This window comes from Hippopotamus amphibius, chromosome 8 (assembly GCF_030028045.1).
Source record: "Hippopotamus amphibius kiboko isolate mHipAmp2 chromosome 8, mHipAmp2.hap2, whole genome shotgun sequence".
Lineage (NCBI taxonomy): Eukaryota > Metazoa > Chordata > Mammalia > Artiodactyla > Hippopotamidae > Hippopotamus > Hippopotamus amphibius.
The window spans coordinates 107,826,520-107,853,799 of record NC_080193.1 but is presented as its reverse complement, the minus strand read 5'-3'; the positions used below and the strand labels follow the sequence as shown (position 1 = coordinate 107,853,799).

The window sequence follows — 27,280 nt, the reverse complement described above, 5'->3', positions numbered from 1 at the left end:
CGGACTCGGTTATAATTGGGTTTAGAAAAATGAAGTACCTGAATGTTGTGAAGTAAATTTATAAACACACTGTAAAAGTTACAGTAACCATGGCACCCTCACCAAAATGGTGAGATGATGAAGTTATAATAAACTACAGGTACTTTTAAGGAAAAAATTAAGCTTTGTAATAGATGCTAGAAAGCAGTGTTTAATGGATTATTTTTGCCTTATTTAAACACTCAAAGAAGCATGAGACCACTTGTATAAAGTACAAAAGTAAGTTAAACCTGTCTATGCTTTGGGGAGTCAGGACAGTAGGTCCCTTTGCCCTTCAGGAGTGGGGGTTAGAGATTGCAAGGGGGCACAAGGGGCCTCCCAGGGACCAGCGATGTGGTGCTGGTTGCCCACAAGGACTCAGTTTGGGAGAATTCAGCAGGCTGAATTTGCTCTTTTCTGCATGTATATTATATTTGAATAAAAAGTTTCAAAAATCTCAAATAGCCGCATATTTTGAACCTTAATATTCAATTTTTAAGGAAGTAGCCTTTTAAATTAAAAGTGTGAATTTTTTTCTCAAAACTAACTTTTAGAATCTGGAGAATAAGAGCCCCTAGCTTTAAACAGAGTAGAAAATCTGTAAGATTAATTGTACTTTTCAGATTAATTGCTTTCTTTAAACCTTCATTTCAAAGGATGCTTTAACAACAAAAGTGCACAACCACAAAAAATGATAGTTCCCCTGAGTTTCTCCAGAACTACCCATTTGAACTCACCACATAAGTAATACACTAATCCTAAAAATATGGCAATAAGCCTGGGATCCTATAAGAGTCCATTATGGACTGTTCATCTGGAATCTATTCCTATTCCTACCCTTTTGGGAGAAAAACACCTTTCAACAGTTTCCTATTGTCTCCAGTGCAGCCATGGGTTAAGTCACAATTACACTGGAGCCAATAAGAAAAAAATAAAATAGTTTTTCAGAAGGGGCTGAGCGGGCCATTTTGTTTCACTTATCTTAATGTTAAAAAGACCAAGATTTGTCATGCTGATGACATTTTAGTGGGCTTCAGCCCTGAACAGCCTCTAGCTGCCAGCCTACCAATCATCTAAGAATAAGATACAGCAGATTCTTAAGGCACTCAGTACGTATTCGAATTTAAGCTGCTTCCCTGGAAGGATCTCAACAGTGCCATGCCACCTTTAAGAACCAGAGCTTTCTTATTTTGTATGGCTCATTAGAATGTCTCTCAACCAGTGGTTCGGGTTACATAGCCCACAAGGTCACAGTGCACGGTCCATGGCCTAAAGCAAGAGTAAGAGTTTGAAAACTAATTGACAGATCATCATTACAGGCGACTGGTCTTTGTACTAAAACCATGACCTGTTCCTTGATCCTGAGATAGGAGGAATAAGGCTGGAAGAAGCAGACAAAGAAGGAAAGCTGCTTTACATAAAAAGAGATCAAACAGATGTTCAGAGACTAAGTTATAACCCTGACACAGAGATGACCATGTGATCAGCTATAAGAGTGAAAAGGCATAGCAAGGACACCTCTAAAGCCCCTTAACTGAGTTTGCAAATCTTCAGAGAGAAGCAAGCTTTACTGGATGGTTTCCTCACTGTATGTTAGTACACGGGTATTTTTGAGGCAAATATAAGCTAAAATAACAGCAACAATAATAATAAAGAAAAAGACTCAAGAATGGGGGGAATCAGGCTTCAGTAGACTGTTGTGCAGGTGTGGGGACAGTGACCTACACAGAGAGGAAAAGGCGCTGCTGAGTCCGATACAGATGCTTAACAGAGCAAATCCACCTGGTCCAAAAGATGTCACTGTCACCACTTTTCTTATACTTGAGGGGCCTGCTGGGGAAGGGTCCTGCTAAGTAATCTTAACCTGGAAGGAGAAGAAAGCTGAGCACCTTTTCAGCCTTCCTAGGTCTGCCCTCAAAATACAATATAATAAAGTTTCAGAGAAGCCCCCAAACCCTCTAATTTCAGGTGTTGCTTGTGCCTAATACATAACATACCAAAACATGTCACCACTCTGCCACTAACCAAGCTTTCCGAATTTACATTCATCTACCTAACACAATATTTCCTACCATTCTATACTTAGATCATAGAGGAGAAACAAATGTTTGAGACTCTGTCTCAACTTTAACTAGCATGCAATCTTAAACAAGTTAATTTATCTGGACTTCAATTTCTCCATCTATAAAGTGAAAGAATCAGATGAGTTGATTTCTACACATCAGTCTATAAATTACAGACAAAACCTGCTTGACCTACTTCACAAAACTGTTACAAAGAATCTTTTTTTAAACCCTGTAAAATGTTTTGTAAATGGTAGAGCTCTATACAAGTTTGGGGTATTACAAAAAAATAATGTTAAAAGTATAATCCCTAGCCTTAAAATAACTCAGCCAGGTCATTTAAGAGATGGACCCATCTGTATACTCCACGTAAATGCCCCTTAGCTGAGCCTCCTGTGAGACAATACGTGAATGCAGAATGCCACAGCTCTAAGTTAGAGGCATGGCCAGAGACCGGAGCAGAGCTGCCCAGTGAGGAAAGGAAGGCAGAAACTGGCCAGGTGGGACACACAACTAGCAAGGCAGCTATGAGATTAAACAGACGGTCGAAAGATGCAACAGACTGGGAATAGGAGAGGGCAAAGCAGTGTGGGCACAGAGCTGAACAGTAACCAGGTACGCTCAGACCATAATCTCTAATCTATCCGTGATAATATAAATCCCCAAATTTGCAAGCTGCAAGTTGCATAAGAGGGAACAACTCTTAGGAACTTTCCCCCATTCATCAGTTACTCGTTAAATTGGATATACTACTAAGTGCTTTTTTTCCTTTTGGATATATTAACTTATTAAAATGAACTGACAACTGTTTTTTTTGGGGGGGGGTATGTTTTTGTTTATTTTTTTAAATCCTAAAATTTTAGTATCATATCTGTGTAATGCAAATACCAGTGTTTAAACAAATGCATGGAAATAACAGTGGTCATAATTTCAGCAGGAAAGTACCTGTCTTTATTAAATACAATCTAGAGACCAAAATTCTGAATCCAACAAAATTGAGAGCAACTGGATGTGTCCAGGAGGATGCCATTTATCCGCACACTGATGCAATGCTCTGCCTCCTGTCCAGGTGCCTGAAACTCTAATTGCTCGCTATGAATCCACACACGCATGGAAACAAGGCTCCCCCAGCATTCTCTCCTGGTGCTCCTAATTCATTTTTCTCCTATTATATCTAAGTATCACACAGCAATATTTTTCTATTCTACCCCTAATATTTTCTCCAAGGTAAACAATTAAGAAATTTTCCTCCCAGACTCTTTAAGGTAACACAATGGTTACTTAATCTTGGGTGATTTTTAAAAACTGCTTAAAATACGTTTCCTATGAGCAACCACCCTCAGTTATCCAAATATATGAACAAGGGGAGGATCTGTGCACAACAGTATTTCCAAATGATGAAGCCAATATTTGACAAACTGTGCACAGCACCATTTGGTTCTTTTGTCAGCACTCGCCAGACCTAACCACTCAGCATTTAAGCCCTTTTCATGCATAGTATCCTCCCCCCCTTTCTGTCCTACCAGTTTTAAAACAGAGGGCCACAGGCATCCGTTTCTTGCCATGATCACATATAAGATGGGTGAATAGAGAAGGTGAACAAGAAGGAAAAGCAATAAGGCAGAAAGATGTATTTTCCAATGTGTTCCTGAAAGCAGTATTTATCACTGTTCATCAAAATGCTTTGCTCTCACAGATTAATACTGCTTTAAGGGATTCTAGAAACTTAAATAGAGTTTAAATTACATCCAGGCTATGATTGGCCATGGGCATCACTCAGCTCTTTGAGCTCAGGTCACATAGCTTTCCCATAGCACTTTTTTTTAAGTGCTATGTGTTTCTTGAAAGTGAAAGAAATATTTTTCAAATCCCCAGATAATTGTCATGCTCCAAAAAACAGTAGGGTAATTTCTGAAATTGATAACACTTCTCTGGATATCCCCAAGAAAAAAAATGAGAACACTGTACTTAATGATTTAAAATGTTGTAAATGAATAAAAGGCAGTATATTACACAGAGCTAGGCTTTTCTAAGAGATTGTACCTATTTGTCTAATAACTGAAAATTCATACTTCCATTAGGCAAATTAAAAATTTTTCCTATTATACACCCAGTTGTCCAGAATATCTGGATCTCTTTCCCTTCAGAGTATTTACTTTCCCCCAGCTGCCCTTTCATTTGGTGGAACAGTGCCAGAGAGGAGTTATCAGCTAAGCACTTTCCAGACTGCATCTAAGTCAGGTGGCAGGTCCCAGCTGCCTTCTTCTGGGGGACTGGGCATCCACCCTTTAGATACCGTGGGTCCTGTCACCCTTGCACCCTTTGATCAAAGTGAGCCCTTTAGTTAGTAGGTCCTCACTTGGTGGGAGAGCCTCATCCACTCTCTGGTAACGGCTAACATCCTGGCGCACTGAAGGCAGCGATCGCAATGGCTGGTGGCCGTTGGCTTGAGAACCTAGGATTAAAGGTAAACAGTTAGCTGGGTATCGTTTTCCCCTTCAGTGGCAAAACAGCCTTTGTTTAAAAAAAAAATGCCTAACAAATTCCGGGGCCAGTCTCATTTCCCATATGAGGACCCAGAAACAACAGAAGAAAACAGGAGGTGGATGCTTAGTCATAAGTGGGTCTTCTAAGGAAAAGTCTGTCTGTGCCTATCCCTCCCCTTCCCCTTCCCCCATCTTTTCCCACCCTGACCTCTGTCCTGGTCATGCTCCCATGCTTTAGGGTCACACAATTACCGCAAGATAATGAAAGGAGAAAAAAATGGTGGAGGAAGAAAAGAAGGGGATAAGTAGAAAAATAAATTACAGAATAAGAAAACCATTTCTATTTCTGAGTCCATGCTATGTACGCCTATGAAATTATCCTTAGCCTTTTTGATGCATATATAAATAGGACAGTTTAAAGGGATCATTCTATCGAGCCACATTCGAGACATGAAACAAATTGCACGTGTAAATTTGCATCTTCAGACACTCAAGCAGCTTATTTTCAAGTGTCAGAATGCATCACTTAACTTAGTTGACATGTCTCATACTGCAGAAGGCAAAAATATTACATTTGCTGCAAAGCACCTATTAACCTGTTTTGAAGCTTCGTGCTGTAAGGAGCGACTTAAGATGTTCCTGAAAACTTTGCAGATAACATTAATGTAGATGCTGCCAGCCTGTTTGGTTTTGTATCTACAAATCCAGGCCCCGCCAGAGATTCATTACGCTTTTTCACATCGCCCCCCCACCCCCACCCCCGGACGAGAGGCCCGAGCCCCAGGTACACTGAAGGCGATGGGCGTGGGGCATGCACATGCGCATTCCCTCCTGCACCCCTGCCCTCAGGCTTCCCAGGCCGCCAGGCCGGTGTGGACCCAGGGGCGCCCCCACCCCCGAGGCCACCTTCCCACGGAGAGCATGTGCTCACATGTTTGCAAAACCTTGAGGTTCATTATTTAAGTTTAAAGACCGTTATTTGACAGGCCTCCCTCTTATTTCAGCAAAAGAAAATCTATTTAAAAAAAAAAAAGCCACTGAACCCCAAGGTGAAGAATTCAGCTAATAGTTGACCTGCAGGATACTCTACATCGAGGGACAAAACCACAAGACTTCTCTCTGAGCAGGTATGCCTGAGCCACGAGCCACGCTGCCCTCTCCACCCTACCTCCGGTTGCGCCCTCCTCCTGGGCAGGGGCCCCTTCACAGGCCCCTCGGGCGCCCCCAGCGTCAGCCACTTCTTGGGGCTGGCTCGCAGCAGCAGCAGCAGCAGCAGCAGCAGCTCCCTCCAGGCTCCCCCGCCGCTGCCAGACCTCCCCCACCTCCTCCTGGTCAGGTAAAGTGGCCGATTCTGCCCCTGGCCCTTCCTCCTCTCCGCGGGGCCCCTGTACCACAGGCAGAGAACCAGGAGTGCCTATGGACTCCTGCGACCCTTCGGCGGGGCCACGGCTGGTGGGCTCTGCTGCACAGGCTCCATCTTCCTCCTCCTGAGAAGAAAAGGCCGGCGTTTCGGGAAACCGTGCGCTCTCAAGAGATGAGCACCGCGTCTCCACCGAGGACAGCTGCATGGTAACGCTCTCATTGCAGGAGCTGTCGGCCCCTTCCAGGTCACTCTCTCCCTCGGGCCTGGTGCTGGCCTCGCTCACGCTCTCTGTCCTGGCAGGGTCACTGGGTTCTGTTTCCGAGGACACCTGGGAAGGCTCAGACCCCTGATCAAGGGACTCTGTCTCACTGACGGCTCTTCGGCTCCCTCCCGAAGTGTCAGAAGTGCCCGTGTCTGCCCCGTTTGTGGGCTGATCTACCTCTTGAGAGCCACACAATTCAGTGCTGCCCTGGTCCGCACTTGGTTGAGACTCTGGGCCATTCTCACTTTCATCTGGGACCGGGCCTGAGGGTAAGGAGCTCTCTACAAGCTCCGGAAGATTTTCAGGCTTATCCTCGAAGGAAGCGGCATCATTTGTGGAGGCTTCCTCAGTCTCCACCGGGTTGTCTTCTGGCTTTGTCTGAGATGTCAGGCTCCCATCATCAGTTCTTGATGCCCTGCTAAACATGATCAACCCTCCTTCCTCCTCCAAGGAGGATGGATAACCCAGGTCTTGCTGGAACTCGTGGTCTTCTTCATCCGAGTCAATATGAAGCATTGCATTGAGTCTTGTGTCGGTGGGAAAACTACTCCTTAGTTTCGGAGAGGCTCCCATGGACCTTTCTGAGCAAGTAGCTGCACCCGACCTGGAATGGCCATTGTGTTCAATAGCATCTAAATAATCATTGAGTGAATCCTGACGTCCTCTGGGAGGTGAGGTCCTTGAAGAAGTGGAGGTTAATTCTTCTGAGTCTATTTCCAGAGTAGAGCTAGTCCTGAAAGAATGCTTGGGGGTCCCATCAGCACTTTCCTCAGAAACTGGTCCATTGGAACAAACCGGGCTGTCGTGATGGCCCCCTGGCAAGTCCTCCTCATCAGAAGGGCTTCCTAGGTCTCCGTTCACAGTATTGACTCCAAGTATCGTGCCAACAGCTTCTGGAGAAGCATCTGAAGGGGAAAACAGCATTTATAAAAACAAAGCAGTAGGAACCATAGTCAATATTTTGTAATAATTTACAAGGGAAAAGAACCTGAAAAAGAATATATATATGTGTGTGTGTATATATGTATATACGAATCACTGTGCTGTACACCTGAAACTAACACAACATTGTAAATCAGCTATAGTTCAATTTAAAAAACTCAATAAACTAGTAATAACAAATGAACTTTTAATCAGTTCAAAGAATTCAGTCATCCCTTTGAGGGCTCTTTACCGTATCACCAACTTGCTAAGATTCACTATTCACTACTAAACGAGTGCATATATTGCTGGTCAGCTTGACATATGAGGTTTATATGTTCACTACTGCTGGAAATTTTACTGCCCAGTTTCCAAACACAGGTAAAAGCCTAAGAGAGATTTTTTGATAAACAGGCTTTCATATCTGCTTAGAAAACTTCAGCAGGTAATTATTTGATAGCTATTTTATGTTCAAAACAGAACACAAACAATTCTATTCAAACTGACAACAGAGTAAGATAACAAGTTCTTCCTACAGTGATTTATTTACACAGATATCTCACCTTCATGCACAGAAGACGTGACCTCCACTCTGAACTGGAGGTACCCACTCACATGGTCAGCTGGGAGCCTTCTGCCAAGGTTGTAGCTGAGCATCTGATCACTGCAAGAGGAGAAATGATTCTTTCATCCTTACTACTCTGGTGTCAGCCTTCATCTTCTTTCCACAGGCCACCCCACCCCCACAAAATCCCATATATTTCTCTTAAAACTTTTAGACTCATAAGAAAATAAAAGGTCAAAGGTATGTTAGAGTCAATGTAATATTATTCATTTGTACAAATGAATACTTATAAACCCAGGGATAAAAGGGAATCTTGTCACAGGAAAATTATCAGTAAAGGCAGAAAATGCAATACAATATTGCTATGACTTTTTTTTTCTTTAAGGAGTACTGATTTGCTCTCTCACTGCTAAGAGTGACCAGGAAAACGGCATTTTAAAAGCCATCGAGGAGCTGAGAAAGGCCTAAAATTTTGGCTTTCTGACTCAAGTGTAAACAATCGAGGGCCTGGTTCTTTAGCATTTAGCATGTTAGGAGTTAGGTTCTAAAAAGACAGGCACAGGGAATTTCCTGGTGGTCCGGTGGTCAGGACTCCACACTTCCACTGCAGGGGGCACGGGTTCTGTTCCTGGTCGTGGAACTAAGATCCCGCATCCCGCATGCTGCATGGCACAGCCAACCGGGAAGAAAAAAAAGACAGGCACAGGTAAGGGTCATCACGTGGAGGGCACAGTGCTGCTGTAACCTGAAGAACAGGAGCTGGGAGTTAGGAGACAGCAGCGTGAGAACAGACCAGGCTCTGACAGCTGCTCCAGCTGTGTGAGGGGCCGGGGGCTGCTGTACCTCCTCTTCCTCACCTGTAAAGTAAGGGACTCACTGTTGGTCCTCACTGTGTGTGCGTGTGTGTGTGGGGGGGGGGGGGGGGACGGTGCTATTACTGATTCTCTAGGCAGCTTGTGAGCCGTACTGATGGGAGAGTTGAAGAACCGGGCTGCACTGTCAGAGTCTTGTTGCCACACTTGGAGGTGGGCTGGAGGGGACCACAACTGGGCCCAGCTTCTGCCCCACCTTGGCCCTAGGCTCAGGCTACCAGCCTCCTCAAGGATGGAGTGGTCAATCTTTTCCAAATCTGTGTGTATTTTCAAAGTCAAATACAATTACATCATTTCTTTGTATGCTAGCAACTTTTGTTCTGAATCTGATTTATTCCTAATTAAGGAAAATTCTCAGAGGGATAGTATCAAATCACACCATCTCTGCTCTCACACTGCCCTCTAATGGCAACTTCGGGAGGAAAACACAAGGCCTCTCCCTAATGCTTACATCACTGTACACTTCAGGGCCTCTAGTCAGCTGCTCATTACTAATCTGTGTAACTATTTTGCTTGTTCTCCACTACCTCCTCGGTACAATTTTTTTAAATTTTTTAAAACATTTTTATTTGATATTTTTTTCTTATTAGTAATGTATATATGGCAATCCCAATCTCCCTACAATTTTAAATAGATGTTATCTGTTTAAAGGAACACATGCTAATGTAAAATCTCAGTTCAGTTCTTATGAATTTCTGTCTTCATAGCAAGAATTTCTTAAAACAATAACATCATTTCCTGTACTTTTTTCTTTTTCTTCCCTAGAACTGTTGTAATAACTTTTTGACTGATGCTTTTAAAATGCTTTGTTTCTCCCAGTTGAGTGCTTATACTCTGATAAGAGCTTTGCGTGTAGCATCTCCTTCAATCCTCCCTGTGAGGCAGATGGTGGCCCTGTTTTATAGGTGAGGAAACTAAGGCATAGAGAAGATAAGGAAACTGCCAAGGCCAGAAAACAATGACATGACAGAACCAGGATTAGAACACAGATGCATTTGACACAGAAGCCCCTGCTCTGCAGTCCCCAGATGGGATCTCACTTTATGCACTCTTTCAGTGATGCTCAGCTGCTTTCAGTAGCATGGATTTTAGTGATATTTACTCGTAGCTCATCCCCATGAAACTGCTATAGAATGTTTTGTCTACTTAAGCTGCACTTAAAATTTTTTTTTTTCCTGAAAAGGGATGTACTGGCATTTTTAACTCTTAGACATTACAGGTATGTTAAATGCTTTTGTATGCGAGTGTTCAAATAATTCTATAATGACTGTAACCTGCATGAGAGCAGGAATGTCTTTTTCTCTTACTGCTCTCTTGCAGCATTTAGACAGTGCCTGACACGCAGAGATGCTCCACCTTTGTCCACTAACGCATGAACCCAGCAGTAAACTACCCGGACCTGTTCTCAACATTGTGGTCCTCACTCACCTCTTTGGACATTCAGTCCTGGAATAATAAAATCTTCATTTCTTTGTTAAAAACACATTGACTCTCCTCCTCTTTGGGCAATAAAAGTAAAGGGTTGGTGTTGATGATGAAGACTTATAAAAGTGATGGATTTTAGCTAGGAAGTAAATGTTTAGTAGGGATTCTAAGAATGGCATCCACCCTTTTGCTCACTATCTTATCCCCAATACCCAACACAGTGTTCAACATTTAGTAGACACTATATGTATACATGCCCACATATTTGTTGAATAAAGTTAACAAATGAGACTCTTCACTTGGAAAAAGAATTTTAACAGGTGTTAGTGCTGTTTTTTACCCAAACTGACAAGATACTCAACTTGACTATTCAACCTATCAGGACAGGAAAGCCTCCCTATTTGGAGGTTCCACACACGGGGTTTCATCCTTGCTGAGTGCCTGTGTGGGGATTCACCTGCTTCTCGTTCTTACTCAGTGTCATCCGACTCTCCCTCCCTCTTGCTATGACAGATAATTGCGTGCCCTACATTATACATTATTATGGTATATAATTATAAAAAATAAGTGCCAAAGAACTCTCACTACTTGACTGAGACATTCTCTCACTAGTATAATTAGAGCAAATGACAAAGCATGGGAAAGTGGTGTGCTTTTTGGACAGAATGCAGGCCACTCTCTGAACAATGTCACATTCAAACCAATGCTCTCGGAAAAGGTAATTAGTAAGGAGTTCTAGCTCATGCTATAAAACCTCACCATATAAAACCTCAACTACTTCAGAGAGTTGCAGTCTACCAAACACGTAAGTAGAGAAAACTAGGTATTTTTCAAGATGTATCAATTACTCGATAGAAAGTAATAATCAAATCAAAAATATATTTAGATGCTAACAGCTGATATACTAATATGTAGTATCATATTTATTTAATAAAGCAAATCCTTAAGTATCAGGCAATGCTTTTAGTGCACTTATGTAAACACATTTCATAATTCTTGTATTTTATGAATTCATGCTGGAATTCCAGTACATATGCAATCTATGACAGGCAGTACTCTATGTGTCCAGTGCTTTAGAAGACTGAATGAAAAGCCAGCAAGTTAACAGCAGTTTCAAGCACTGATAAGGTTTTATTTTTCCTTGATAATTCTTACTAGTATACATAAATTGACACTTCTGCCAAGGGTGACAGATATCACATAAATTATATGATTATATAAACTAAATTATGGATATATTACATTTCCAATAGTTAATTCTCACTCTTTATAATTTTTCACTTTCTATCAATCCTAAAAACAATTTTTAAAAACTTCCCAAAGAACATTATGTCTACTAGAGGCAATAATTGCTATCTTTAAATATAATTGTGATTTCCTAGTTTCTAACAGATAAACCAGTCTGCTAGGATTTCAGCGTGGTATTTCTACTTCATGTGGTCTGGCTCAACCACAAACTCCATTGCCTCTGATGGCTAGAGGATTAGAATCCATTAGAATCTCTTAGTTTCAGATTTTGAAAGGGTCTTAGAGATCATCTGGTCTAGACACTTTAATTTTCAGGTGAGGAAACTAATGCCTGAAGAAACTGACTTGGCAACGTAGCTGCAGAATGAATATGAATGATCGACCTTCCTCAGTTAACTGGACTAGTATTCCATCACCGCCAGTCCTTAGTGTTGCAGAGAAGCCTGAATTCTGGAGCAGACTGATCTGCTCAAATCCCAGCTCTACCACCGGCTTGCGAGCCTCAGATTCCTCACCTCTGAAATAGGTACAATCACAGTATTCATCTCCCAGAGTTGCTGAGAAGATTACATGAGCTAATGAGTGTAATTTACTGAGCTCTTGACATAGAGTAGCGTCTCATCATCTTTTTGGTTTACTTTTGTTTACTGTTGCTGCTACCACTACTGCGACTACTGTTATTACTGATACTGCTGCTATTACCACTAATATTATCATATGCTCATAATGTCTTCCTAAAATGAAAACGATGTCCCCTAGTGCTATCTCAGAGCACCAGTGTTCTTGGGTTTGCTGGTACTTACCATGTGAAAATAGACACACCATGTATAATAAGGGATGGAGGCATATTACGATTTCTTTACTTGATTCACAGCTTACAAAAAGCACACAAAAGAAAACATGTCAAATCACATTTTAAAATTCTCTCAACGAGTAATTTCTAGTTGCCTGAATGAATGTGTATGTCTTAGAGCTCCACTATGACACCTTCTCAGAGTCTAGGCTTCATTTTAAATGACCCTAAAATAAGGTGATCGGTGTCTCAGGAATAACATCTTCTCTGGATGGGGTCAATCAGGATCAGGAGGTGTCAATCTGACACTAAGATCCTGCACTAGGGAGAGGTTTTTATAGCAAGATTTCAATATACTCAAAAACAACTGAGCACTATGACATTTAACACTGAAATGTTAATGGTAGGTACATCTTGGAAAAGATGGATAAATCAACACAGGTTTATCATGAAAATAAAGTGCTTTTCGCCCTGCACATTTCAATGAGTATAAAAGCACTTTCATTTTTTTAAAAAAAATTATGTTACCACTTCTTTTCAGTAAGGAATGTCCTAGGACTACAAAGTGTCATTTCAGTTGCTTCAGTAGGAATTGGTTGCAACAAAGTCGCTACGCGTGAGGGCTGATTACCCAATGGCTTGCCGCTCCAACAGCCTCTGGACTGGAATGGTCAGTTTCCCCAGAAAACGCTTGATGATGGGACGGCTCTTCGCAAATTTGTCTTTAATTTCAATTTCTAAGACATCAGTAAGGAGTGCAAAAAAGGAATATTTCTGAAAACAAAACATAACATATTGAGTCAAAAAAAGAGAGAAATATAGAATTAAGTATATCAGTTTATTATTATAGAAAATAGTATCTCTTAAATCCTAACAACATATAGAGTCTACATTGCTAGAAATATCTGCAGCTATTGTCAATTCTTTGTTCACTCAGAATCATTAACATTCACAAAGAGTAAAAAGCAGCAGTTAGGATCTGTATGACAAAGGAAGCCCCTTCAATCATCCAGCCCTTCCTGGTTCAACAGTTTTAGGAGATGCTATCAAACTCAAGCTATGCACAATACAATCTGAGTGCTCACTACAGTTACTGTATCTTAATTCTTTAATATTTAATATCTTATTATAGGGTGGCTGAGAATTAACCAATACATTTGATTAACAGCAATTTTAATTCCTGATCCCATGCTATTTTGAAGTTGCACATCATAGGTTAAAATATTCCTTCACTTAGTGGCTAAAGTAGGAACATCTAAGGGGTATTATGGTTTCTCTGGTTTATATTAAAATAAGACAGTGTTTAAATGGAAGTTTCTTAATTTAAAAGGCACACAGGGACATTTCTCTGGGACAGAAAAATATAAGTATGCGGTTAAGATAATCTTTGTTGTTTTAAGAATGTCATTAGAGGAAACTGGATTGGATATTAATAAGGATATAAAATAAAAATAAAGAGCTTTACTCATTTACAAAGACTTTCACATATATTTTCTTTTTAAGGAAAAGGATCTCAGGAAAAGTAAGTGATGGAGCCAGGAATCTAACCTGAACCATTTCTCTTCTCCCCTGGCAGTATCCAGGCAACAACAGTGATGTGAATAGTGCCAGTCAGCTTTACACTTAGGGGTCACTAAATTTATTTAGTCATAACAATTTAATGTCACCAAAGGCCCACAAAGTTTAGTAATCTTCTTAATGGAAAAAGCACTTGTTTAGAATAAGAGAGCAGAGTAAGCAATACTAGCCTCTGAATAGCTGGTTACATAAACATTTTAAGCTTCTGTTTCTTAATCGCAAAAGTGGAGAGGGTAATCTCATCCCTTACACTCCCCTTATCAGGCTTTCACTGGTAACATGATTAAGAACTTTGTAAATATTAAATATTAGGTAAATAAAGTTACTGTTAGTATCATTACTATATTCACGATGTGCCTTCTAAGTGCTCATCTTGAGATAAGTTTGATGTCTTCTAGGTTTCTAATGTGCTAAATTAAGTGGTATGCCTTTAAGAGTTATTCACTATTTGGAGACAGTAAGTAGTTTTTCAAACCAGGAATAAGAAAACATGTAATATTCATCCACTTAAATAACCATAAGAACTGCCCAGAGAAACATCCTCCTGTGCTGGCAAGTCTCAAATAGCCACATCTTTTCTCCAATTGGTTTTGGATCCCCTGTAGTATCTTCCTCTCCAATGAAATACTTGTTCAGCATTGTTAGAATATACTACTGTCATTAAACATTTAGGGGGTGACAATTAATTGTGTAATTCCTATGCCAGTATAGCTTTGTCTAGAAACACTCATTAATGCTAGTATGTGAAATGTGTCTTGCTTCCCTGAGAAATGGTGGGAGAGCTCATACTTTGCTCCCTAGAAGAAAAACAATGTCTCTGTTCATTCTTTGGCATTAAATAGTTCCAATGGGAAACCCTGGGCTTGCTTTCACTGATACGATCCACTATGGTGACTGGTAGCATATGGTAGCTGTGAGGAAGTCTGAAATACCATCAACACAATCTGCCTTCCCTCAGGATGACGACTCCTTGAATGGCTCATATAATTAACCAAAATCTAGAAATTCAAAAAACATTTGCCAAAGCCTGTAGGAAGAGAAATTCCTTTAATTTGTACTGACTATATGCTAGAACAAAATATCAAAATTTTAAATAAAAATGGGATCAGTATTATTGACTTTTCCTTCTGCTTTGGGCTCCCATATGGCTTGGCAAGGCACTGTTACTGGTGCTACCCTTACAAAATTTTGCTATTTTGTTCATCATGAATTTTTGCCTTGATTTTGATTTAAAAAAATATTGCATTGAAATATTAATTTTGGTCATTCAGTCTTTTGGATCCTATAAATCATGCACCTGAGGGAAGTACCTCACTTGCTTTACCCTAGACCCAGCCCTGGTTAGAAGGGAATACCTCATTTTCATTGTAACTTTTTCTAACAGAATCTCTAGACACCTCAACCATCTTGTCCATACCCATAAGCAGCTCAATGATACAGAGTTCAGTGGAAAGAGATGGAGTTGGCCAACTTCCTAACTGTCAAGTAGAAGGACACTGATGATCATCTTACCTCTCGGTGCCAAATTGGATTCGTGGTGTTACTGATAATAGTAGACCTCCTCTCCTGCCCATGGTGGGCACAGGTGGGGAAACTGCTCTTCTTCCCTGGCTGAATGGACATCTTAAGATAAGGGTCAGGATTGAAGAACATCCCTTTCTTTAGCCCAACTGCCCTAAGATCTTTAAAGAAAGAAAAAGAGGAGGAAGGAGGGAGGGAAAGAGAGCGAGAGGAAAGGGAGAGAAGGAGAAAAGATTCATACATCCTGATTAGAACAAGCAGCTCAATGACAATTTGCTCTTAAATAATCACACAGGAGGCTCTAAACAGAAACTATTTGGTAAACAACAACAAACTTACACTATGATTGCTTAGGTAAGTGGGGACAAGTGGGTTATGACTAATTCCAGGAGAGGGTCTCCTAACAGGCTGCAAAATGAAGCCACACTTTTACTACCACCTTATACACCTAAAATTACTTTTCCCGGGAACCACTTTGATTCTAACATGTGCATCTTCACCACCTTTTTCTATGTGGCTTGGTAACCACCATTTCACACAATGTCTTGAGAGAAATCCTTAGTAAATAGTGTATTAAAAAAAGAAAACCATTATTTTCCTTCATGAGAGAAAAGTGAATCTCCTATATACACAAATGAGACGCACTGACTTAAGTTTAACTGGGGATGAAATTTCAGAGCACACATTCAGTTGTGCCATACTTACAACGTCATACATATTCTACACATGAAATGAATGTTAGGGAAAAACAAAGGAGACCAGAAACATTTCTAAAATTTGAATGCTATTTGCTATGTTAAATAATTGTAAGGTTATTTTTTCAATAGCCTGTTAAGTAACTTAAATATTTGATGAATGTCCCATAACTCATCTTAGAGTCACTACTTGTTATTTCACACTCTGCGAGCTGCTAAAAGTTCTGGCTAAAGTCTGGTTAGTGAAGAGACTAAAACTTTTAAAAAGGATCAAGCTAAGGGATATAAAAATGTCAGCAAATAAAGCTGGCTTCACTGGATCCCCAACGCCTTACTGAGAATATCAGTTTGAATAAGGTTGGCCTGAGAGCCAAGCGATCTTGAAAGCTTCTGGGAGAAAAGACAGTTTCTAGGTAACTTTACACAGTTATGATCCGTGTAGGGAAGTCCTGACCACTGGTTCAGAAAAAAACTTCTGTGGATAGCCTCTGAATCCTCAAAGACCTTTGGATTCCCCTGATCAGCTGGGGAAGAGACCCTGTAGAGTAACCCCACATTTTAGGAGGTCACCAGGGTCATCCTACTCAAGCCCATTCCTGAAACACAAAGCTTTCCTTAGAAGGACAGAATTGGCCTGGGCTTGCCCATAGCACCATATTCTCTCGGGAATTCTCCCTGGAGGAGGCTCACCAGTGGCCATCAAGAACTCGTGGCCTAGGTAACATGTGATGAAAACAGACCAGGACTATCTCGTGACCCAAAACTGGCAGTAGAGGGAGGCAGTCTAATATGTCAGAAAAGATTGAAAAATTCAACCAAGAGGACCTTGTGTTATGAACACTACATGGAACATAGTGAGATCTTTGATCAGAAAGCCAGTGGGAGAAGGGAAAGACAAATAAAGAACTAGAGAGACACTTGAGAGAAGCTGCTGTAATCTCATTAGCCCCAATCCCTGGCACTTTCTAAACTATGCAGTCATTATTAATATAGCATTTGCATTTTATTGTCAATTTAATAATGTTACATGTTTTCACTTGGCTTTATTTAGCATAAAACAGCTTTGAGAGAAAGTACAATTTACATATTTATTTGCTTACCTTTCTTGATTGTGCTAGCCTCAGACTCAAAGACAAAAGAATGATATTCTTTAGATGTTAAATCTACTTCTCAAGAAGGGGTTTCTTTGCAGTAAATAAGGAGTAACATGTACAGAAATGGTTGCCACAAAGTCTGACAGAGCTAAATTATTCATGAAAAACATTCTTTTGAACAAAAAGCATCCACTAGAAGATTAAGCCACAGTGATGAAAGATGTCACTGTTAACCCTTTCCCACAAGGGACCCCGTACGAATAAATCTTCACTAATAAATACAGTAAGCTACCAATTATTTGTACTCTGGTTATTCAGTTTACTTTATCCATCTCTTGCCTCTCTCTTTATCTTTTATATATTTTCTTGCTCATAAATATCCATAGCACCTAATAGACTAAAGAAGGATTCAAAGTCCCAAAGGTATGACAGGTTAAATATCCTTGTTTAAATTCTTACTTGGAGAAGAGGTTTAAGATATTCATCAAAAAAAAGTTTCTGTTTTACCTGTAGAGTTCAATTATTGGTGTCCCTACTTATTTGCAGACAGACATTCTACAGTGCTCACATGCTCTCCACAAATATTATCATCTGTTGTCAATATGCTACAACCAGATGAATTTTTTTGAATTACTGTTTAAAATGGCTTTCATCTTCTATAATTTTTAGCCGTTTCTGTACATCATCTGCACACAGCTGGTCACATGGTAAGAAATAAAACAGATTTTAGGTAGTCAGCCTCCATGGGCATTGAGGTGGATGTTGGAAAAAGTTGTATACAAAGAAAAAGCATTTGGCTGTGCCCCAAAGCTTATTTCCTACTTTTTAGGAAAATGTCCTGAGATTTTCAATTTCAACCCACAGTGGGTTAATTAACATCCCCTGTGAGTCAAAATTAATCTGTGTGTGTCATATTTAGAGTGCTATTGATCACTTGAAAGCTTATGGCAATGCTTCTAAACAAAGAAAACCATTAAACTAAGTTTTCTGAGCCATGGAGGTTGGCCAATTGTTTATAAATCCTTTGTTTATAAATCCTTATCTATAAATGAAGGATTTCTGTTCCTGCAAACCCCGCCTCCCCCCCACCCCCGAACTGTGAAGGTGTAAAGCACAGGCAGCTAACTGCAGTGTTTGCAGGAGAGAGACAGATAAGGTGTGGGGAGCAGCATCACGGGCAGTGGTACCAAGTGCTCAGTATCACAGGCAGTGGTATTAAGTGCTTTTCTAAAAACTAGATATTTCTAAAACCCTGAGGGTTCCAACCAAAATATATTTATAGGCCAAATTTGAACCAGTTTACAGCCTCTGAGATTTTCCAGAGAACCAAAGCAAAAAGGCTTTCACGGTAAGTAACCTTATATGGCTGTGTGTGGGGGGGGGGGGGGGGGGAGGGAGGAAAAGGAACACGCTAGAACAGACATGGGTAGGCCGTGGGCCAGCAATGAACTAATGTGCACATTTCCATTATACATGATAATCAAGCATCATGGAGCTGTGTTTTCAAGACCAGCCTTCTAACTCTCACTCTTGAAAATTTCTATTTTCATTCAGAACAGTCTTTTGCAGCCAAGAAAAAGTGAATCTAATTTAAATTTCAGAAGCACTACAACAATGGAAAAATGAAAACAAAACATCTTACAGTGACAGACATCTGTTAGACTTGATTCTACACGTACAGTTGTCTGTTTTAAAAGTCCATTTCAAATACTGATTTTCTTAGAGTATTCTTGACCTTATGACTGCCAATTAATTTTTTTTAAATCAGTGGCTTTCAAACGTTTTTTGACAGTGATCTATGTATGAAATATATTTACCTTGAAACCCATTATACACAGACATAAGTGTATATATTTTTGTGTGTGAAATTTTCAGTTTGTATAAACTGGTGTTCTATGAAAAACATTTTCCTTTGGTGGTTAAACTCGATTTTTTTCTATCCTTTCTTTAATTGCTAGTTTCAACTAAATTAATCTTATAAATCACAAATGAGTTCCAACTCACAACCTCAAAAGCAGTCCTTTAGTTGTATGATAAATATACAAGTAATCAGAATATTTTACTAACCAGAAAATAAACAACAAAAAAATTGTCTTATCCTATTTTCAATTTTTATGTATATTCTTTCACAGAAATAGGAGTATCCCTTGGCTTTCTTTCCCTAGTCTCCAAATTTTTCCCTTCTCTAGATGAGGCAAGCACAAATTGTATTCAGTAATCAAAGCTCTGCAGTGGGTTTAGCACATGTTACATTACAGTTTTTATTTAAGTAAGTATACACAGTTATGGTATTTTTATCACCAGAAAACTTGCTAGAAGCTTTCCAAGTTTATATTAATAATTTAATTTTATCATGGTAAGAGATAAACTTGAATTTCTGGAAGTATTACCAAAACAAAACAAAAGTAGTTCAGATATCATATATGAGCGTCTGTAGAAAGACATGACTATTCATGCCTTTGAAATTACACACTTTCAAACTGGACATCATGTTTAAAGACACCCTTACCTGACAACGTAAAGCTAACGAGTTTCCGAGAATGCTGACTTCCTGAAGCACCGCCTTCTGTGCCATCTGCCCCCGTCTGCAGGGAAAAAACAGGTATCTGAAGTCTCACAGGAATATTGTGCTTCTAAACTTTCCTAGGGAACCACATATCTTTGCAAATATGATTTCTGTATCAACCATGTATTGTATATACCTTTTCATGTGCTACAAATCTTGGACTTAAGACACAAATGCAGATTCTCAGAGACAAGAGAAAGGGTCATACCTAAATTTAATCTTTTTCCCCAAATGTAACCAATATGAGCTGCTAAATTCCCTGGAATATGAATCAACCTATTTTATGTCCTTTTATTTCTTTGATAAGAATATAGTTGACACATAGCAAACGTACTTACATTAGACGTTAGGGGAACCACTGACCGAAACCGCCCGCCCTGGCCAGGCAAAGACAGTAACAATTTGCATGAGTTTTTTTACGACCGGAGATGCTGGTAAGGAACATGGAACTAATAAGCCACCACCAACCAGAAGAATACAGGAAAGGTCAAAAGGAGAGGGGAGATGCCAGCCCATATCTCCTACCAACCTCCCAGAATCCTCCTCGCTGGAGTCCACCTTGGCTGAGTGATGCTCACATCACCAGAAAGGACCCTGAATCAGAATCACTGGCCAGAGACAACCTGGAAACTAATCCCATCACCATAAAACCCGAGACTGTGAGCCACATGGCAGAGCAGTCCTCCTGGGCCCGGGCGCCCCTTCCCAATAAAGTCTCTTGCTTTGTCAGTACGTGTGCCTCTTCTGACAATTCATTGCCGGAGTGTTAGATGAGAGCCCACTCTCGGGCCCTGGGAGTGGTCCCCCTCCCTGCAACACTTATATTGCTATTATGGTATTAAAACATTACCTTAAGTTAAAAAACAAACATCAAATTTCTTCAGATTTATTAGGAAAACCTAGAACAAACTAAACAGGTGATTTACATCACACTCATCCATATATATATGTAGAATTATCTCCTCTTGCTAAATATTCGAGTGGCCAGTAAATGTCCCGTCGCCCTTGTAGGCTCCTATTTTATTGTGCTACTGGTACACGGCACATGCTATTATAATTAGCAATAATAAGAATTTGCAATCCTATTGTACTGATTATTGTATTGCAAACTTTTTCTGAAAGCTTCTGGGTAAATTATATCTCACTTGAAATGAGTCATTTATAGACCACAACAGATTAAGTCTCTCAATTTATGTACAATTAGTGCTCAATTTATGGTACACTAGGAAAAAAATGTCGTGGTCCTCTAAAAAAGAAGTCCACAACACTGTAAGGGACAAATCTGAAGGCAGAATATATTTTGAATAGTTAAGAAATAAAAACCACATTTTAATTCCAAAGTTTAGATTACACCCTTCCATCTTATCTTTGTGGCACTCCCCACCTTCTTTAAAACTCATACACCACCAAGAGATAAAACTTTCACTAATCCAAGCAAAGCTGAGGAACTTCAAAATAAATTCCACTGAAATTTTGAAATATAAATTTCCATTTCCTTCTCTACTTCTTGTACCTTAGTCAAAACTATTTTGTGTGACAATTAACTGCTTCCTGACTGTTTCACATGCATTTGCAATATACTAGGGTACCATCTAGGCATCTTTACTTTGTTCCATCCAAATGCAAATAGTCCTGTAAGAAGTAACTGAGAAACTCTACAGGGAAGGAAATGAGCTGCCATCCTAATCGCATGGTCTCTTGTCTCACATATCCTTTTGCAATGAATAAAGGATAAAAGAAATTGTCTTCTCTGTCATGCATACTTTGACGTCATTGTCATTCATCAGAGTACACACTGATATGTGTCACTTGGAACAGGAAATCTTTCGCTTCAGGGACAGATAAAGGCGACCATCACTCACTACCATGTATTGTTTCAACATGGGTTGACAGTGTTGTTTCTGAGTTTTCCTGTATTAAATCTAGGAAGACAGTTTATTTAAAGACCTCTTTCTAAACATTGAGTGCAGATGTGTTTATTATCACTGATGTTCCTATATCTGGTGGTCAGGTTTGGTCTTTCCTGGCTTTATTGTCATGAATGATAAAGTTGAATTCGCTGAGTATTAGTTCACATGAGTGTTTTACCATGTTGTTGTAGAGGACACTGTTTATCTGTGAATTATGTGAGAATTGTTTCACATTAGCCTTTTGCCAGACAAAGAATCACATTTTTAAAAGGAGAATTTGAGGGCATTTTCTTTAGTTTCTGTAATATCCTATATTTTAAGTAGGCTTTGAATGATGACAGACTATGAACCTTTTCAGAGTGTCACTGATCTCACTTGGCATGAAGAGAACATCATGTTTTCGGAGGGGGCACATCTACCTGGGCAGTGTGGTCCATCTGAGGGGGACAGGGTTTGTGAGATGCCTGGCACAGAAGGCACAGGTGTTGCTGAGTGTCTGTCCCAGTTGCAGTCTGTACTACCTCTCTATTTGCCACCTTATAGTCCGGGGGTGTGTGTGTGGTGAAAGCAGGATGAGGTAGAAACAGTGATGTTATCTGGCCAGTTGGGCACTGTCTCTGCTCTGTTTAACCTGGGGACAAGGAGTCAGAGGGGTACAGCACAATGTAATGAACTATATGTATTTGGTGAGAGTCAACCAACCCATGGTCATCAAGCATTAAAATGTGGTTTCTATTGCCCAACTATTCTTTGCATCTGGTCATGGAATAATCATACTAAACAAGCTTTGTGAATATCAATGCTGTCAGTCAGTCACAATACCTACACACAGGTCATATACCGAGGTGACCAGCACGCTGTCATAGAAACACAATGCTCAGCCTACAATGAAATGCCCACTGCCACAGCCTCTCAACAGTGGACACAGACCCAGCTGTCTCAAGTTTGGTCAGAAATCTATTGACCACCAATTCCATTAGTCAGGCTTTGAACCAAAATATTCTATTATGATTGCCAGTGCTGTATCTATGAGGCTTTTAAGGTGCTCTAAAACCTGTCTGAAGCAAATTAATTATCTCCAACTGCCCACAGGCTTTGACAGAATAACCTCAATGTAGAATCAATGGAACCAGGTCAATGCTCACCAGGCTGCAAGCTCCCGCTGCCGTCAATGATATCTGATCACGAAAATTGCTCAGGTCTGAGAAAATCTGACTCCAGAAAGTCATGTTTGGAAGCTATTATCTAATTTCACACACAGTTAATTTTTCAAAGGTTTTATGATAAGCAGCCCCACTTTTTCAGTTTTATAATTTTTCTTTTTAGAATATTAATTATAGCGTGTTCCAGTGCTTACTTACTCTGTGACATGGCAGATTTTGTCGTCAACAATTGTTATTATTCTCTTTGTGAACCATCAACGTCTTATATAGTCAATGTGAGTTTTTTTTTTAATATTCTATACTTTATTCACTATAATGGAAACTCAGATATAATTCGAATGTGAGCAGAGTACTTAGATGTTGACAATTTTGCACATACTGTTCCTTCTACCTAAAATGTTCTTTCCTCCTCCTCTTCACCTAAGTAACTTCTACTCATCCTTCAGATTGTCGTGAAAACATGCCTTCTTCAGGGACGCCTTCCAAGACCTCCCTGATCAGGATGAATCCTGCTAGTATATGCTCTCATAGCCCCATTTCACTGCCCCTCATAGGAATTATCACTGAAATAAATACAATTTAACTGACGTATCTCTCCCCCACCAGACCAGTGAGAGCAAGGGCTGTGTTTTGCTTATCAGTTCATTCCCAGCGGTGGGTATAATGCCTGGCACTTAGCAGACACCTGATGAGTATTTGTTTGAATGAATAAATGAAAGGAAAAGACTGCTTGATATAGCATTGGTGGGCCAGACAATTTCCAAATGCCATCTGCAGAGAATACTTTCTGAATTTCAGGGAGTCAACCTGTCCACTTGCTTATTTCCAAAAATGCATGCATCTATAAATGTGTATACACACACACACACACAATGTTATGAAGATTCTACATCATGAGAGTCAATATTATTCTTCTATACTTTCACAACCTGATTGTTGTTAATGACTTATAAGCACTGCAATGATTTATATAACTTGGACGCTAAGAATCATCTGAGTTCAACCACCCACGTACAATTGAGTGCATCTTGTGAAGCTGTTAGACTCTAAAGTTAGTTGGTGAAGTGAAAAATCATGAAATTGTGAAAAGTAATTCTTAAGAAAGTACCATGTTGGAAATGAACATACTTTCCTTCAAAAGTCCAACACAATCAGTTTCCTTCAAAGCTAAATTATATATCTGTTTCTTTAATTGAGGACCTGGTGAAGAGGTTGGCTTCCGTTGAGCGGCCATGTGATATCAAAAATCTTTGTGGTACCTTTAGGCACTGGAGCTCAACTCAGCATCAAGAGGGATCTGGCGCTAAGACCTCCTGAAGGAACAGCACATTCATAATCCCCATCTCACACTCACTTTGGGGTAAAAGCCTATTAAATTGACTGGCAGGTAGAATCACCTACTTACTTAAAATTTTTTTCTTTTACTCACTGAGTTGATGTAAATTAAATTCACATAAGACACAACACCGCCATTTCCTACCAACCGGCCACCCCAACAAAGTTTAAAAAAACCTTCCATGATGGGCACTCACTAACTTCCTTCATGAATGGGTTCCCTGGAGAGTTGACTATATACAGAATTATTATAAATCAAGCCATATTTCCCACTGGTTCGTATTATGGATTTAGTTAAGCCATCCTGTAAGTTATTTCCTCTCCCCAAACGGCGCCCACGCTGTTATGTGTTTCCTTTTTCATTGTTTCCCATAACCCTGCCAGAGCTGCACAGGCAAAAATAGAAACCAAAGCCTCTGGGACTGAGGCTTGAGGAAGCGGCACGAAGTGGCACTCACCATCACAGCAGGGTTCTTTACCGTGATGCAGGGGGTCGTGGCTCGCAGGGCTCCACTAATGCCGTGGTAGTATTTGAAGCAGATTTTTATCTCCGCTGCAAATTGATTGGAGAAAAACAAGAAGTTAAACGCTGAAACAAGTCCTTTAGGCATCACCTGAGGACATCCGCCTCGCCACCTCTCAGAAAATCCCACTGAGGACTCTTTGAGTGATCCCTTCCTTTCCAATCAGAGGCAACAGATTATACCAATATCTGCTTGATTTTATAGGCTTCTCTGAAAATTTCTAAGAACACCCCAAATATATTAGAAAAAGTGCACAAAAACAACACGCCAAAATATAAATAGTGCAGAGATAACAATGAGACTGGCTACCATTCACTGAGGAGCTGCCGATGGGCCAGACACAGGGCTACGTCTCTGCCCCCGTTTTTATTTACCCCTTACACCCACCTCGGGAGGAAGAAATCCCCGTAGTACAGAGGAAGTGTTGAGGTTTGCTGAGGGTCAAACAGGAAACAACAGAGTTAGGACTCAAACCCCACCTGCCCCATTCCAAAGCCTTCACTCCTATCCTCTACCATATAGACAGACTGCAGCTGTGAGTGGAAAGAGAAAAAGAGCAGCCTAACAGAGTATAAACGAATGCCGTAGGGACTTCCCTGGTGGTGCAGTGGTTAAGACTCTGAGGATCGATCCCTGGTCAGGGAACTAGATCCCCCGTGCAGGCTGGAACTAAGACCCAGCACAACCAAATAAATCAATAAATAATTTTAAAAAATAAACAAAAGCCATTAAAAAAAAAGAATGCTGTAGGAGACTCTGCAGTGACAGGGCTTGGGAACTTGTATGATTTTAATTTTCCAAATGACATACATGTAGCCACTAGACAGGGATCAAATTTTGTAACCATCAGTAAATATATACCTACATCTCCACAGGTGTGTACATGTGTATGTATATAAATTGGATATAACTACAGGTGTGTGTATGGTATATATATTTATATACTATATAAATTGAACTTGATAAAAAGCAATACAATTATTGTTTTCGGAAAGTACGATTACCATGAAGTCAACATGCATCAAAGATAAAACCTAGAGTCACAGAAATTTCTCTGTACATAGAGCATCTGAGTCACTGAAGTTTCACCGTGAGATGTCTTTTTCCCAAGGTGGCATTTAATATAGGCAATGATGCTGATGGGCGGGTCCCAGAGAAGAGTCCTAGCCTACAGGAGTGGAGTTCCTCTCTCAACTGAGTCACCTGGATTATTGAAGTGGGGCCACCTGATGTGACTCCCCAAGGAAATTAATCTTGTATTGACTGTCCTGACAGCACCAAATGGCCTCCTACAGAGTATCTGGTTTGCTTATTTTAAGAAAAAGATATGATTAAAGAAAAATCCTACTTTAAGAATTTATATAGAAATATTTAGGAATATTACATATAAAAATATAATATTTCCCATCAATGAAAAAATTCTAAATCTCAAAAAAGGTCTACCATGGGGTAAAATATTGAGCCTGTGCACTACATATGCTAATCACAATGCAGTGATTCACAACATAGTTGGCATCATCAAGCAAAAGCTTTTTACCATGCCAGCACTCTGCTGGACGGGGCAAGGCAATCAGAGGAAGGTTTCTGGTCTAGCAGGTGTTTTATGGTGCAGCTGTTAAGATGACAAAACCCAGAGAACAAGCACTGAAAAGGCAGAGTGCCAGGTAGAAGTGTGGAGATCGTGGCGAAGATTCGTGAGGGCACAGTGAAGGCAGGAAGGCCTCATGGGACATATAGAACTGAAACCTTCAGTTGAGAAAAATGGGGTTGGAGAGAGTCAGGAGTGAGGAGTGGCAGAAACAGGGCAGCAGGAATGAGCATGCTGGTTTGAGGACCAGCAAGACCACCTTGGCAGGAATTCTAGCTTTACTATGAATCCCCTGCAAACCCTACATAAGTGACGTGACTGAGCACTAACACGGGTTTTTGGTGATTATGTAATAACCTTATAGACCTGAGTAAACCACTCTCTCACTTGCTTTCCTCCAAGGCCAACAGCATGCATTCTGCAAGAACAAAGCTAAGTAACACACACAAGCCCTGTCAAAGCAGAACAAGCTTGGTGACTGGCGGGAAGACTGAATTCTGCGGGCACGAGCTCATTTTTATCACGTTCTACATGCCGGGAACCAGCAGTTTGTGAATCTGCCTGTAGCTGTGCCTCACAGACCCAATCAATGGCCAGTCAGTGAGCAGCTCATTTTTCAATAAAAAGAAGTGCATCTTTACAATACATCTTCCCCCGAACTGAACTCCCTCTCAAGTTAGGATGCCACCTCCTCTTTTCTAAAATTTTAATAGTCAGCTAGGTAAAAGACTAGTAAACAATCAGACCCAAAAAAGTGGCTGCTTATTTTTATATGTAGGATGTTACTAGCCAGATCAGCTTTGCTAGCTGACCCATTTTGAGTATTATTTTACTTCTTGCTAAAACAAAAATCTCCAACCCCCATGATAAACTAGAATCCCTGAAACTGTAAGATAAACTCATTCTGAACTATGCACAGCAGATTTTGTGGACATCATCACCAAAATTCGCAGAGCTGACAGCTTCACGATGCTTTAAGATTCCGGGTAGACCCAAGGGGACTTACACAGATCACCAGTTGCAAAACAAAATACATAGGCTGGTCGTCAGAGAGAAAAACCCAGTACCAGACAGAATTAGTTGTTTGCACCTGGACTGAAACTAGCCGACTCCTTCAGCAGGACACCCGTGAAGACTTCTGCCCCTAAAATAGAGGAATGTTCCATGCTGAGCGGGAGGTTTCATCTTCACATATTATTCAGTGTTTTAAGCAGTCACTCGAGATTTTTAAAAATGGTATAACTAAACAACATCCCCTTTGAGGAGGAGAGAGAAGAGACAGCAGCATTT

General features: G+C 40.3%; 1 protein-coding gene across 5 annotated transcripts in view; it reads right to left on the bottom strand.

Moving 5' to 3' along the window:
- Positions 1-27,280, bottom strand: part of HECW2 (HECT, C2 and WW domain containing E3 ubiquitin protein ligase 2) — a 387,653-nt gene that overhangs the window by 115,206 nt on the left and 245,167 nt on the right. For all 5 annotated transcript variants that reach the window (XM_057746089.1, XM_057746091.1, XM_057746090.1 and 2 more), the window contains 7 exons: positions 24,337-24,431; positions 19,414-19,489; positions 15,107-15,276; positions 12,648-12,790; positions 7,677-7,777; positions 5,736-7,097; positions 4,441-4,536 (listed from right to left, as the gene is read on the bottom strand). In XM_057746089.1, the coding sequence (XP_057602072.1) occupies positions 4,441-4,536; positions 5,736-7,097; positions 7,677-7,777; positions 12,648-12,790; positions 15,107-15,276; positions 19,414-19,489; positions 24,337-24,431 (2,043 nt within the window). The remainder of the gene's footprint in view (positions 1-4,440; positions 4,537-5,735; positions 7,098-7,676; positions 7,778-12,647; positions 12,791-15,106; positions 15,277-19,413; positions 19,490-24,336; positions 24,432-27,280) is intronic.